General features: G+C 38.6%; 3 protein-coding genes across 4 annotated transcripts in view; 2 read left to right on the top strand and 1 right to left on the bottom strand.

The window, feature by feature from the left end:
• Positions 1–16,419, bottom strand: part of LOC108968019 (flotillin-2) — a 402,447-nt gene that overhangs the window by 78,466 nt on the left and 307,562 nt on the right. The gene's annotated exons all lie outside the window — the stretch shown is intronic.
• On the top strand, positions 2,104–5,443 carry LOC108968018 (glucose dehydrogenase [FAD, quinone]). Its single transcript, XM_018931737.1, has 3 exons — positions 2,104–2,192; positions 2,258–2,561; positions 3,823–5,443. Exon 3 carries the CDS (start codon positions 3,907–3,909, stop codon positions 5,386–5,388), a length of 1,482 nt encoding a protein of 493 aa, XP_018787282.1. The 5' UTR covers positions 2,104–2,192; positions 2,258–2,561; positions 3,823–3,906; the 3' UTR covers positions 5,389–5,443.
• Positions 9,016–11,041, top strand: LOC108967943 (glucose dehydrogenase [FAD, quinone]). Its single transcript, XM_018931644.1, has 3 exons — positions 9,016–9,693; positions 9,751–10,593; positions 10,661–11,041. Exons 1-3 carry the CDS (start codon positions 9,016–9,018, stop codon positions 11,039–11,041), a joined length of 1,902 nt encoding a protein of 633 aa, XP_018787189.1.

Here is a 16,419-nt window from a genome sequence, read left to right as displayed (position 1 = left end):
TTAATTGTTGGCATGTTTACACTGATATGCTATGTCAAATTTTGTTGGACTATTTGAAACAACCCGTCATTATTTCGCGGTTCTTTGTCTTTAAGATCTCGTTTCACAATTGCCCATAAATTTTCAATTGGGTTGAGATCAGGACATTGCGGAGGCCAATCCAAGTATGTTTAGGGTCAACATCATCATATAATGGACTGGCATATTCTCAAAGGAATGTGGTTCCAGAATGCTTTTATATTGATGTTGGTCTATTATCCCTTGAAAAAGCACTATTGGGCCAATACCAAGAGAGGAAAAGGCTCCCCACAGCATAACGAATTCGCCACCATGTTTTACTGCTTTCACAGTGTACCTGGGGCTCAACGCCATGTTGGAGGAACGTCTTACTGGAGTTTTTTTTTTGCGCAATGCAACCACGAAGTCCCGACTCCTATAAACGCCTCGTCTTCTTATCGTCCGAGCTGATATTTCTACCTTCATTTCTTGTCCAACTTCAGCCTTTATTTCACGCCTAGTCATGAAAGGATTGTTTTTGATCCGTCATACAAATTGTCCGGTCTTTTGCTGGAGTGGTTTTTCGAGGTCTGCTCTTCCTGGTAGTGGTTTTAAATTTCTTTGTTTTTTTTTATACAAATGAATAGCTACAAATACCATTATTTTGGAGCAGGAAATCCTTTGTGCGATAGCTGACATTGAAAGTTGCTCCTTTTGATGGCACCTTACAATTAACTCTCTCATTTTGGGAGTATATGACTTTTTTTTGCCCATTCTAATAATTAAAACACTTTTAATTGAACATTGTTTAATTGAAGTATACTCACTTTATCGTTAAGTTAAAAAAAAACCAAGAATCAAAAAAAAAAACTGCACGTTTCTAATTACGTGTCCAGCCAAGAAACCTAAACCGGGAAATAATTTTAATTTTTTCAATAACCAATCAGCACACAGTCACGTGTTTCTTTAACAATAACGTTCAAAGTACACACTACAAATAACGGGAATTACAATTTAAAGTGCACATCTGAAAAAAGTATACAGTGATTTGATTTCTTCTAGCATATCGTTTCTATTTATAAGGCCACCACTGTATATAGGTTTATGTATGTGCATGTGTCCTACTGCTGCACTCCAAACATGACTTACTGACATGTTAATCTGTTTAAAAACAAAGTGGAGAATTGCGACGAAAACAAATAAAAGAAGTAAGGAAGCGCTAACTTCGAGTGCAACATTTATACTTTTGAAACTGGCAGAAATCAAAGCCGGGAAATACATGAAGGTGCAAAACGTCAACCAGCGGAACTACTACGGAACTAGTGCAAACGTGTCACCCTTTGGTCGCCATTCGCGCTTAAACGGGTATCTTGTATAACGCGCAGAAAGAGCGTTACTCATATTAAAAATCGCCTCATCATCCTGATCATTTAATATGTATATAACCCTGTAGCTGATACGTACAACCGTTAGGTGAATGAAGCCATTATACTCTGTAGCAACATGTTGCAGGAGTATAAAAATTAAGGGTATTATTGTTATCACAATTGCCATAAAATACCGAGATAAAAGTAAACGCATATAATATAATTTAAATTTAAGATTTAATGCATTTCACACACTTTCAATTTCGGGCTGAAAAAGGTAAGCTTTTTAGTAGCAGTTCAGCGCCCTCGATAAGCACACAGCGATGTTCAATACTTGACGTGCACGAAATTCAGGTTTTTCATTTGGGGTAAACAAAATAGAATTATATGTATATAAAACGGAAAATTGTATTTTATTTCTAAGGCTTTTCCTCTTCCACAGCAACAGTTGCCTTGACGCTCGTGGTGATTGCAGTGATCAGCGGCACAACGCTCGCGCATGTCATCAGCGACGCTAGCAGGCTTTTGGCAGCAGCCAATGACACCACGGCGCACGCCAGCTGCGCGACCTCATACGTTGGCAGCGCTGAAGCTCTTGTCAGCAATCTCTTCGCCGCAATAAATACAGCAAAGTGTGAGTTGACAAACGCTAGCCAATGGCCTGCTGACTTTGCTGACGAAGCGCTGAGAGAAGGTCTGGAGAAGTATGACTTCGTCATTGTGGGCGCCGGTACGGCTGGTTCGGTGGTTGCCAGTCGTTTAACCGAAAACCCGCGTATCAAAGTGCTGCTGCTGGAGGCTGGCGAAGATCCGCCTTTAGAATCTGAGGTGAGTTTTTAGATTCTCTATGAGATGAAGAAAGCTTTTGTTGGATTTCTTTTCGGACTTTTCAGTATTAAAAGCCAATTGGGAAGCTATGATTCATAAGTGCAGTGCTAAACCAAAAGAATAAATAATCATTAATACATGTGTACATATATACACATATATACACACATATATACACATAAACACAGTACTGCACTTCAATAAATTTCAATGTTGCGAATCGGACGTAGAGAGCTTCTGGATTCTTCTATCTGCAACGATTTGAGAGATATTCAGTCTACTCTACCTGGATAAAAACAGGCAGCTGAAGACATAAACGTTCTTACTAAACGTTATTCCGACAGCATTTGGCATTCTCGTTTTTTTGAGGTAATTCACTGCAACTTGAGGAGTACTTAAAAACGCATATTACCCTTTATCTTTCAATTGGGTCCACTTAATTTAAGTAACGGACTCCAGAGGTATAGCTCGGACCGTAAGATAGAAAAGCTCATTCAGTAGAGGCCGTATGTACCAAATCTTTTACCCTCTGTGTATCATATATAAATGCTTCTCTTAAATCAAAAAACATAAATAAATACAAGTAAGGAAGGGCTAAGTTCACTCTCGCATGATAAAGTGATAATCGAGATTTCAGGCGTGGTTGTGAACCGATTTCACCCATATTTGGTACATGTCATCAGGGTGTTAAGAAAATATTATATACCGAATTTCATTGAAATCGGTTGAGTACTTCCTGAGGTATGGTTTTTGGTCCACAAGTGGGCGACGCCACGCCCATTTTCAATTTTTAAAAAAAGCCTGGATGCAGCTTCCTTCTGACATTTCTTCCGTAAAATTTAGTTTCTGACGTTTAATCTTAGTCGGTGAACGCACTTTTAGTGATTTTCAACATAACCTTTGTATGGGAGATGGGCGTGATTATTATATATGGAAATGCCTAACAGAAACGACTCTATACAGTTTGGTTGACATAGTATAGTAGTTCGAGATATGTACAAAAAAGTTAGTACGTTAAAAAAATTACGTCCAAATATGCTCCTCCCTAATGCGATCCTTTGTGCCAAATTTCATTTTATTTTGTGGCTTAGTTATGACACGTGGGCCGATTTTGCCCATATTCGAACTTAACCTTTTATGGAGCCAAGAATTACATGTGCCAAGTTTCATCATGATATCTCAATTTTTACTCAAGTTACAGCTTGCACGGACGGATGGACGGACAGACATCCGAATTTCAACTCTACTCGTCACTTTGGTATATATAACCCTATATCTGACCCTCTTAGTTTTAGGACTTACAAACAACCGTTATGTGAACAAAACTATAATACTCTCTTTAGCAACTTTGTTGCGAGAGTATAATAATAATTCATCAGGTTGCTGTCAATTCTCCATTTAGTAGAAGCACCTGATTGATCGCAGATCATAGGTTCATTAAAAATGCTAAAATTTTTTGCTAAGGTAAAATAAAGATTTCCGGCAAAAAAACCCGGTTAACTGCTATTCACAATGTTATATACAATTGTATGAATATTATTTAGATCATAGAACCCCCGAATTGAACGGATTATCTAAGTACCCCCTGGTTCGTTTGCTTGTTGTCTAACCTTCTATTTAATCTTTTCAGATCTTCACACTAAGTTCTACGCTACATCACAGCCCCTACACCTGGACCGACTTTGGTGAACCGAATCCGAACTGTTGTCAAGGCATGCAGCAGCGTCGCTGTTATTGGCCGCGTGGTAAAATGATAGGTGGCTCAAGCTCTATGAGTGGAAGCATTTTTTTGCTTGGTAATAAAGAGGATTTCGATCGATGGCGTCTATTGGGTTGCGATAAGTGGTCGTGGGAGGAAATGAAATTTTTGTACGAAAAAGCGTTGAAAGCCACGCAGCACGAAGTCGTCGATAAACCACTTGGTACCGTAGTACTGAACCAGTTTGACCATCTGGAGGAGCACAATGAACTTGCGCAACTTGTGCTCAATGCTAGCAGCGAGCTAGGGTTGCGCTATATATCCGATTTATCGGATGGCACTATCGTTGGTTATACAGACGCAATACCCGCGAATATAGAAAAGGGAAGGCGCATGAGCGTTGCGAAAACGTATTTGGGGCAAATATCACGCACCAGACCTAATCTACATGTCATTAAAAGGGCAATGGTTACGAAAATACTCTTTTCTTCAGACAACAGTCGCGCTGTGGGTGTTGAATTCATCTTACGAAATCATCATCGCTTAAAAGTTGCCGCTATGAGCGAGGTGCTTGTGGCGGCAGGCGCCATAAATTCGCCAAAATTACTGTTACAGTCGGGCATTGGGCCAAGTGAGCATTTGAAAGCGCTGCGCATAAAACAAATCGCAGATTTGCCTGTAGGCAATAATCTGCATGATCACGGCATGCTGCCTTTGATACTCAAGTTTGGGCGCGAAATTAACCTGCCACGCAGTATGGGCGAACCACAAAGCGTTGCCGATTATTTTTTGCGCCAAACGGGTCCACTTGCAGCCAGTATCAGCATTATGGGTTTCATTAACAGCAATGCGAGCAGCAGCAGTCAGTATCCCGATCTGCACTTGGTGTCGCACACGATTGTACCGGCGGGTACTGCCGACAGCTTCAAATTTCTGCAGCTTCGCGATGAAATAGTCGCTGGGATTTCACGCGCGGCCGACAATAAAAGCCTCTTACAAATCTATGGATCGTTACTACGTCCGCTTTCGCGAGGCAAAGTGCGTCTACGCTCGGCCGATCCTCAAGCGCCGCCGCTCATATACAACAACTATGCCAGCGAGCCCGCTGACCAGCTCACATTGCTAAGAAATGTGCGCTTCGTGCAGCGCATGTGCACCACTGCGGCGTTTAGAAATTATGGTTTACAGCTGTTGCATGTGCCCATTGAGGAATGCGATCGGCTGCCGTACGATTCAGATGACTATTGGTTGTGTTACATAAAATACTTGTATATCGGTGCTTGGCATCCGGTGGGCACGTGTCGCATGGGCGCATACACCGATTCGCACGCTGTAGTAGATCAGCGTCTACGAGTGCGCGGCGTGAACAGATTGCGTCTGGTTGATGCGAGCATAATGCCAGAAATAACCAGCGGCAATACGAATGGGCCAACAACGCTAATTGCCGAAAAAGCAGCTGTGATGATTGAGGACGACTGGAAGGAGGAACAAACGTGATAGTTCTCCTTACTCGTGTATATACTTGTTTTTGAAGTTTAAGCCATGTCTTAGTATTAATTTATTCGATTATATTTATTTAAAAAAACAACTGTATGCACTAACGTTATTTTGACAAAATGTGTTAGTTTTTATTCTACATAATTTCTTTCAAAGGCAATACAGTGATTATAGTGACCCTCCAACTTTTCGATATCATTTTTGTAGTACAATTTGCCGTTTGCTTCAAAATGAGCACCTCTTCATTGGACGAAAATTTCTTCCCGACGAGCATTCTTTTGAGATCTGAGTACGGGAAGTCGTCGTTGGGGTCAATTCGAATTCCCAATGCATGTATTTTTACCATTGTTTTCACTGACTTGTGACGCGGTGCGTGGCGTCCATCAAGCGGTCCAGTAACGCTATGTACTCGTATTATAGTCCTATAGACTGACGGTCGTTGCTTTTTCAAGGCAGTTAATAAAAATTATTCTAGGCGCAGCCCAAAATACAAACGCCATAACTTTGCCAGCCGACTGTTGCGTTATTCCAAGCTTGGTACCAGGTTTAACTTGGGCAGTACGCTCGTATAGTTGTCGATGGGACTTCGGAGTCAAACGTTGGAGTTATGTTTCATTCATTGTAAAATATCGACGCAAAAACTCGTGTTTATTACGCTTCAACATTTCAAACACGGCATCGAATCATCAACTGGTCGTTTGTTTTCCGTCAAATGTGCGCTCACGCGGCACCCGCTATGCACAGAGCTTTCTCATACCCAAATATTTGCGAATGATATGATATACATGTTCAGTTGATATCTTTAGAGTGCCTGCCATCTCGAACAACTTCAGTTTAAGTTGTACCAAAATTAGTTTGTGGACTTTTTGATGTTTTCGCCGGTGACAAACTCTTTTGATCGCCCACTGCCATCGTCGTGCTCGGTTCGTTCAAACATAGCAAACTACTTTTCAACGGTCGTTTTCCCTGAGTCAGAGTCAATATAATGTTAATCAATCCAAAACTTGGCTTCAACGGTATTTTTCTCACAAAACACAATGCTTTTAACACGTGAAATTCATTTTTATCAGTTTTTTCACAATAAAGAAAGTTTTTGCATTTAAAGAGATATAATTCACAAACTAATGATCCGACAGCTATCAAATTTATACGTGCGCCTTTTGAAGTTTAAGTTTAACTAAAAATCATGTGGATTTTATTCTAGTAGCGCTATCTACATATGTGGCAGGCCGGGCACTTTTCAGTTGAGTTCAGTTTCTCAAACCAGTAACAGTGTGAGCCAATTTTTTCAAGTACACAATGGACATCTAAAAGTTGAGTGATTTTTCGTCGAAAAAAGGCATGTTTTTGAGCTTTTTTGTTGAAGATACAGTTTAAATCTCTTTTTCAGTATGACAATTGCACACTTGATTTAAAATACATCCAAAGAAAGTCCGAGACGTACTTTACTGACGAGGAAATAATGAACAATAATCGGAATATAGTACCGAGTGGTGTGAGTCATAATGACATACATACATACATGTTGATTATTGCATAGATTAGCTCACCTAGAATAGAAGGAAAAAGAAAAGGAAAATGTTAGTTTCATATTAAGTTTGTTTTTGTTTTTAATAACGAATAAAGGAATTATAAAATAAAATCCAATTTATGCGATAATTGCTTGTTGAAAGATTTATAACTAATGCATTAACATTATAAATCATTCACAATTTATTTGAACACCTGTTTAGGTAGTCTGCTTAGTATATCTAATTGTTCAAATATAGTACAGGGTGGGCCATCTAATGTTTTAAATTTGAATTATCTATATTTCGACATTGGAAAAGTCAAATACCACTCGGAAAGTGACAGATATTCAGTAAAAAATCTAAAATTTACGAAATGGGTCGCTATTCACTAGAAGAAAACTGGGAAATATTGAAAACCGTTTTTCAAAGTGGATGGTTAATTTAACCGAAAAATCATCTTTTCGGACGAGGCTTATTTCCACCTCGATGGTTACGTTAACAAGCAGAATTGTCGCATTTGGGGCACAGAAAACCCGCACGTAATCGTCGAGAAGCCAATGCACCCAGCACGAATCATTGTATGGTGCGGATTTTGGTCCTTTGGAATCTTCGAAAGTGAAGAAGGAACTGCCGTAGCCATCAATGGTGCGCGATATCGCGCATTGTTAACGGAATTTTTCTGCAAGCAATTTGTAGAGGAAGACTTGGACAACATTTGGTTCTAGCAGGACGGCGCTACGTGCCATACAGCAAACGCTACACTCAATCTTCGAACGAAAATCGCATAATCAGCATAAGAGGTGATGTGAATTGGCCTCACAGAAGGTGCGATTTAACTCCGTTGGACTAATTTCTGTGGAGAGCTGTTAAAGATAAATGTTACGCCAACCATCCAGAAACAACTCAAGATCTAAAGTACGAGATTCAAGCTGCTGTAGCTGCCATAAGGCCTGAAACCATCGAGAAAGTACTCAAAAATTGGGTGGATCGGATAAGCTACTATGAACTCAACCGTGGTGGTCATTTGTCCGAAATTGTTTTCCACAAATTAATTTCATAAAACAACCTTTTAAATAAATGTTAGAGACCTTTGAAAAATATCAAGCCGTTTTTTCTTTATTGACTTTATAAATTTAAAATTTTATATGGCCCACCCTGTATAACAGGTGTTTCGAACAGTCACTTGATGAAGTCAATTAGCAAGTCCGAAGCATATCATTTGTTAATTTATTTAATTAAGTGGCTGTCGGAAAAGCTGGAGGAAAAGTAGTTGTAGTACTTAACCGTTTTTATCTTTCCGAATTAAAACAATGTTCTCACCGGAAATATGAACCATAATTAGTCGAATAGTCGTATCTGAGGCTAAACTAAAGATTATCGACGTTTGGTTTACGTAAACGTAATGAACACGAATTTATATTCGGCTAAAATTATTCTATCTCTACAAGTAAACACTTTACTATAGACTAAACTTTAGGGTCCAAGTGATCAAACTTTCTAGTTTTTCACTGCTGTCATCACAAAATTATATTTCTGTCAGAGTAGACCAATGTAGAGAGAGTTGTTTTTACCACGAATCGTACGTATAGGAAGATTTCGAAGTCTTTCATGCATTTTCTGTTAAAGAAGGTCATGATTCCATATTCAAGGGATCGCCGAAAGACCGCTGGATTAGTGGTATTTTATTAAGTAAGTTATATGAATATATGTACATATATTGTATATCATACACATGTATATATCAAGAGCAATAAGCATTATGAAAGGAGAACATTCAACCCAAAACTTAAATGAGTATTTAGAACTTTAACTCAGCCTTTTGATTTTAGGCCTCATAGTTTCTATAAAGCTCAAACTTTTGAGCATTTTTGGTCGATTATACTTATATTTGGTTTTTATTATTTTGTCTCGCCGTTGGAAGAATTCTGCTAGCGCAGCAAATTGTGATTTTTGGGTCAACAAAGCACCGTCTGCCGAAGAAGCATAACACCAAGCTTAATGGCCTAGTCTATTTGCAAGCACAGTGAAATTTTGAAAACGGTTGAAAACAGTTGGGCGCGCGTGAAATTTAACAACCAACAAAAAAAAGTCAGCCCGTTGCTGTCAGTTGTGTGAAATGTTGGGTGGAGCTGGTCTTGTAACGCTATGGCGCTTCGTGCTCACGGCTCTACCAAGCGCGACAATAATTATCATGCTCATCGATGGCATAAATATTTACCGACCGGACATAGTTGACGAGGATAACCGACTGCGCGCAACGAATATTTTGAATTTACGTGACTCGTATGACTTTGTTATTATCGGTGGCGGTACGGCTGGTTGTGTGCTCGCATCGCGTCTGTCGGAGGTGCGTAACTGGAGTGTGTTATTGCTGGAAGCCGGCGGTGATGAACCCATGATATCGGAATTGCCAATGTTGTATCCAATATTTCAGCGCACTCCATTTGATTGGGGTTATCGCACAGAGCCATCCGATCGCTACTGCCTCGCCATGCAAGGACAGAGTTGCTTCTGGCCGCGCGCCAAATTATTAGGCGGCTGTAGCTCAATAAATGCAATGATGCATATACGCGGTAATAGACGTGACTACGATCACTGGGCGGAATTGGGTAATGTTGGTTGGAATTATGACAGCATTTTGCATTATTTTAGAAAAATGGAGGACATGCGCGTGCCAGGCTTCGAGAACGATCGTTTCTATCACGGTTTCGGTGGACCGGTTACAATTGAAAATTATAGGTTTCCATCCCCGTTATTGGACGTCTTCATGGAAGCAGCCACGGAGCTGAACTTGGTGTGTTGTTGCTATAAATATTTATCATAACTGTTTGAGTAATTTTCTATTTTTCAGCTAAATCCATTTAACGACTTCAATGGGCGCAGTCAAACCGGCTTCGCTGTGCCGCATGGCACCATCCGCGACGGACTACGTTGTAGCGAGAATAAAGCTTATATACGACCAGCTTGGAAACGTCCGAACCTCGATATAGTGCTGCGCGCTTTTGTCAATCGCATAATCGTCGATAAGGAGACGAAAGTAGCGCGCGGTGTGCACTTTGAGCATTTAGGCTTCATGCATAAGGTTAGCGCACGTCGGGAAGTTATACTATCAGCTGGCGCCATAGCCAGCCCACAATTGCTGATGACTTCGGGTATCGGGCCGGAGCAACAACTAATTCAACATGGCATACCAGTTATACAGCATTTGCCTGGCGTTGGTATCAATTTACAAGATCATATATCTACTGCAGGACCGCAGTATCTCGTTGACAATAGCGTTACGGGGCATCGTCTTTCCTTTATAGTGCCGGAAATGTTGAACACCCGGTCGGTGGACTCCTTTCTACATCATGCCAATGGATTTTTCTATGCCATGCCCATCAGCGAAGTTATGGGTTTCACGAGCACCAAATATCAGGATCCTAAACTGGATTGGCCTGACATACAAATCTTTATGGGCAGTTACGGTTATGGCGCTGACGGTGGCCTGATCGGCAGACGTGGTAGTGGAATATCGTTTGCTAATTACGAAAATATTTTTGAACACATGATTTACAAAGACACCTTCACATTGACAATCTTATTAATGCGGCCGAAAAGTCGCGGCCGTCTCGAGTTAAGATCAAGCGATCCGCGTGTGCATCCACGTATCTATGCTAATTATTTCGACCATCCGTTGGATATGGCTGTACTGGTAAGTGCAGAATCATACACTAACAATACATATGCTTGAGTGCGACCTTTTAAATATTTCACCGCAGGTGGAAGGCGTAAAATTTGCGCACAGCTTAACACAAACCGCCATCATGCGGCGACTCAATGCCACGCTGAACATTTTCGAATGGCGCAATTGCCCCGAAGTGGAGTACCTGAGCGACGCTTTTTGGGAGTGCATTGCCCGTTTCTACTCACAGACAATTTACCATCCGGTGGGTACTTGTAAAATGGGTGTGTACGACGATCCGTTTGCGGTAGTGGATCCACGTTTGCGCGTTTATGGCATGCGTGGTTTGCGTGTGATCGATGCTAGTATTATGCCGACCATACCGACGGGCAATACGAATACGCCGACGATAATGATCGCCGAAAAGGCCGCCGATATGATTAAAGAAGACTGGCTCCGTCATGGAGGTGGGCAGTAAATGAAAAGAATATTCATATTTTTTAGTTTTTATATTTTTAAATAATTTAATTTATTTGAATTTCATTATAAAATTGTTATAGGATTTGGAGTAAAAACAACATATAAAACGAGATTGTGTTTTTATTATTACATTTTAAATATCTTACATAAAAAAAAACAAAAAAAAAAAACATCGATTACGTTGAATAATTAGCTTTTTCGATGACTTTATTGAACGTGTAAATTGTTTTTGCTTTTTAACGTAAAATTGCTTACTAGCCATTTTTCTTCATTTCTCGGGAGCAGACCTACTTTAATTCAAGCAAATATGTCGATTCTGCTATTTCGTTACACTGGACGACTACTGTTTTGATTTAATTAAACATATTTATTTTTGAAATATATTTATATAGCAAAAATTTGATACTCGATGTACAATGAGAAGTCTTTGAAGTCTTTTGGAAGCCGTTAATCTATTCCTGTCGGCATTCTAATAAATTGCAGAACAGTTAAGTTAGAGAAATAAAGAGAGAGAGCGAGAGAGCGACAACAACTCGCATGTACTTGTATACGGCGAGTCACAGTGAAAGTGAGAAACCTCTAAAAAAAATATATCCTCAAGTTGTTAACTTCAAAACTTTGTGGCACTTTTTATTTTTGGCTTTGTAAGGCAGGCCTACTTGTTCTCTCTAACTGTGAATTGTGGCTGTTGTAATCTTCAAAAAAGACAACAAGTACGCAAATGGCGTCTCAAAGTGAGCCACGTAACTTTGTGCTTGTTGTAATGGCGGTATTTTTATTTTTAAAGAATATGCCTTTTCGCACAAATCTTGTTTATGCATTAATTGTATTTTTGAAAAAAAATTTGTGAAAATTGTCGACCCACAAGTGTAGAAATTAGACAGCGAATGATTGAACTGTACCATGACGGTAAATCTCAAAGAGATATAGAAGAATATGTTAATAAAAGTCGGGGAACTCTGCAGCACATAATTCATCGTTTTGTTAGAGAAGAAAGAATTGCAACAGACAGAAAACGAGCAAAAGGAAAGCGATAAGTATTTACCGTCCGAGAAGCTAAACAAAGCCTTATTTTAGTGTCCGAGTAGTTTAGTTCAGATTAGAAACATATAGTCTTCAGGAATAACTGTTTTCATGGGCAGATATCTCGAAACAAAACATTTATTAATCAGAAAAACTGTATGGCAGGTGGTGATGCTGGAAATCTACATCATATTCCAGGCACAATGAACAAATTCCTTTATATAGAGATTGGACATCAAAACATTAATCCGAGTGTTGAGAAACTGGGGATTGACGATGATTTTTATATGTATCAGGATAACGATCCCAAGCACAAATCTTTTGTTGCGCGGCAATGGTTATTAAATATGTATCCACATGTATGGGAATTTCCGGACTTAAATAAAATTGAAAATTTATGGGCCTCTCACAATCAAAATGTTCGAAAAATAATAATGTTTCGTCGAAAAGGAACCTTTTGAATGGCTTACACACGGAGTATTGGAATCGATGCCCAAACCTATTTATGTTATTTTTAATATATCTTTAGCTTTAATAAATTTGTTTGTACTCAAAATAGGCGCTGTTTAGACGCACATTTGAATTACTACAAATTATCAAATGATAAAAGAATATAAAAGTTTTCTTAATAGCAGTTAGCTTTTAGTGTTAATTGTTAAGTTTCCAACACCAATATTATGTGGCTCACTTTCACTGTGACTCACTGCAAGTCGTCGAACAGCAGGTTGCAGATTATAATGCTTAAAATGCTAATATATTAGTTTGTCAAAAAAGTCTTGCGGTATTTTCGCTATTTGGCGCTGAGAGCGCATAGTTCTAGTTTTATTCGTAAAATTTGTGCAGTTTATGGACCCGATACAGTTTTCATTTCCACCGCACAACGATGGTTTCAACGTTTTCGTTGTGGTGTAGAGGTGGTCGAAGGTGCGCCACGCTCCGGAAGGCCTGTCGTCGAAAATTGCGATAAAATCGCTGAATTGGTCGAAAGAGACCGGCATAGTAGCAGCCGTAGCATCGGTCAAGAGCTGGGTATGAGTCATCAAACCGTTATAAGTTAAAAAATAAAATAAAAAAATACCGCAAGAATTTTTTGACAACCTAATATGTAAACAGGGTTGTGTGCCGAATTTGAGAGCAAGTATTTTGTAATCTCCCATATAAATACATTTCTAATATTATTTCTGAAGAAGTGCCACATTTCCTTACACAAAACCAAATGTTTGATCCACAAAACCATTTCAACTTTAGTTTTTCAGACAGAAGTTTTTATGTAAATTTTGTGAAACCCAATAGACTAGTGCAAAAGCCTTTGAAAAAGGTAAAAATTAAAGAAATGTGTAATATGTTGAAACCCCTAGGAAACGAAAGAAGGAAGAATAACACGCATTAAGAGAAAAATAATGTATGTGTAATCTGAGGTCCGGAAAAGAAATGGCAGGAGCATGGTTCAATTTTTAAGGGTTAAGAATGTATTATCGTGATTTCCGACAAAACTACGCTTCCTATGGAAAAAAGTTGTATAAATTTGTAGGTAATGATCTATAAATTTCGTATATAGATTTTTTTCACATAACCTAAATTTTTTTTTGACAACATCGCATAAGTTTTTCTCCTTATCTTGCACAAAAATATTGAAACCATTTTTGCTTTCAAGAAATTTGGTGTCAACTTACTTTCTTATATCGTAAACATACCGTATTTTATATCCTTGTAATCTGTTGCTACAGTATATTATATAGAACTGTTCACCTAACTAAATGAGATAGATATAGGGTTATATATATATATAAATGATCAGGATAACAAGAGAAGTTGAAATAAGGGTGCAAGCTGGAGCTTGAGTAAAACTTGAGATATCTTAATGAAACATGGTACATAGGTTTTTCAGGACAAAAACAATTACGAGTTCGTACATGGGTCCACCAATCGCCATTAACCGAAAACGTATAAAGTGCCATAACAAAGCACTAAATTAAGATATAAAACTATAATTTGGTACAGGGGATCGCAGTAGCAAGGGGCAGCTGTGGGTAAAAAGTTTTGAAAAAGGCGGCGTGGCCCCGTCTAATTTCGCCAGAGACATCACATTTTACCAGCGAGATGGTATGAGACGGCTTTATGAGAGCCATTGTGAAAGTTGGACCACTTTTTGGTGAAATCCGATATCTCCCGTACGTACGTAGCATTCTTCTCACATTCTTATATTGCATGGTGAACTACAATCACGCACACTTCCATATAACACAATTCAAAATCCCACTTGACTCTTTCACTTTCCAGTACACAAATCACGAAGTAATTAATATAACGGATTTTCCAGCAATAATATTTTTAAAGTATGCCAACTTGTGACCGAAAATTGTCCAAGTCCCAACAAAACTGTTCAAGCCCCTTGGTACCGAATATGTGGACCTCCGTATCTATACTTGACTTTTGACCGCAAATATCGAACAAAGTGTGAAATATACAATTAAATTTCGGAGGGTATCCTGTTCTGACAACAGTAATGCTGTGTATTAAAAATGGGTTGAACCGGGTATATACTTCCCTGAGTCCGCATATATCTAATATAAAGATTTTCGAACCTTCAGCTGACTTTATGCTGGATATATTGGTCAATATTTAAGTTATCTCAATGAAAATTACAGAACATGTTTACCTCATAACACTATGTCCTAGTGCCTAAAATAGATACAGTTGGGCGAAAACTTGTCCTAGCTCCCATATAACTATTGCTAGGATTTTCGAATATCCCGCTGACTATTTCCTATATGATTGGTGGTTATATCTGTGGTACGTCAATGAAACTCAGCGAAAATTTTTTTAGTATTTGGCATGATAATAGTTAGTAGATAAAATCGAGTCGATACCGCAACTCCCACATACTCCATGTAATGATTTTCGTTTTTCTAACAAATCTTAAGCCCAATTTGTCGGCCAGCGTATGAGTTGTATAGATTATGTGTATATATTATATAAAACTTCTTAGATTCAGATACTCGACGTTTCACACCTTAACGTATTATCTTGGCTTTAATTGTTGTAAGTTGCAATATTATAAAATGCTCGGTATCACCCGAACTTAACCTTTCTGACTTGTTTTAATTTATAAATATTTATTTGTTCTCCCTATATTGACCAAATATCGGCAAAACCCTTAATTTTTAATCGACAAATCTAAGGTCAAAATTTCAGTTTTTTTTTTAGAGATGAGTACGTCTTATCTTTGTGTAAATCCCTTCTTTTTGATGGTAATACAAATTTATAAATTACTGTGGTAAATGTGCTCAGAAAACGCAAAAAAAAAAAAAAAAAAAAAAAAAAAAAAAAAAAAAAAAAAAAAAAAAAAAAAAAAAAAAAAAAAAAAAAAAAAAATAGCCCGAAATGAACAATCAATATTAAGTTCTTGTATCGAGTTGTCTTTACGAAATTTTGGCAGAGATTATTTTCTAAGGCAAAACTATAACACTGAAGAAAATTTTCTTTTTATAATCTGATCTGATTCTAGAAACGCCGTTCATATTGACTCAGTCCGATCTAAAACACAAACAAACTTGCTCATATACAGTTACAGGTAAATACATGTATACGGAGGCTGCTATATATATTTCTGGCCTAGGCAACACTAAGTGTTGCCAGCTGCAATCTGACATTTCCATTGGAAAGTTTGACATCAGTTTTGACTCAGAACGTTTTGTCATTTAATCGTGAATTGTTTTATTTACAGGGAATAAAAAAATTCATCCCGGCCAAAAAATGGAATTAACTCATGAACATTTTCATGCGATCATTCTTCACAACTTTCGTCGTGGATTATCACGACAAGAGTGCATCGATGAACTAAAATCTTTGTATGGCTATGAAGCACCATCCTATAGCACTGTGAAAAATTGGTACAACGAATTCAATCGTGGCCGACGCTCGCTCAAAGACGAATTCCGTGAAGGTCGTCCAAAAACAGCCGTTGTGCCAGAAAACATCGATGCCGTACGAGATCTGATAATGCAAGACCGTCATGTAAAATACCTTCAGTTAGAGGCATGCCTATGCATTTCTCCCACTAGCATACATTCGATATTGCATGAACACCTGGCCGTAAAAAAGGTTTGTTCTCGTTGGATCCCGCACAATTTGACAATCGCTCAGAAAAATGCTCGTGTGAATTGGTGTAAAGAAATGCTGAAAAAATACGATCGCGGTGCTTCGAAAGACGTTTATAAGATCGTCACAGGTGACGAATCATGGATCTATGCGTATGAGCCCGAAACAAAACAGCAATCGACCGTGTGGGTCTTCCAAGACGAGCCAAATCCAACGAAAGTTGTTCGTGGAAGAAGCACTTCGCAGCAAATG

Source organism: Bactrocera latifrons, unplaced genomic scaffold (assembly GCF_001853355.1).
Source record: "Bactrocera latifrons isolate USDA-ARS-PBARC rearing strain unplaced genomic scaffold, ASM185335v1 scaffold_20, whole genome shotgun sequence".
In the NCBI taxonomy this organism is placed as follows: Eukaryota; Metazoa; Arthropoda; class Insecta; order Diptera; family Tephritidae; genus Bactrocera; species Bactrocera latifrons.
Note: the sequence above shows the minus strand (reverse complement) of the source record. Positions and strands in the feature narration are given on the sequence as shown.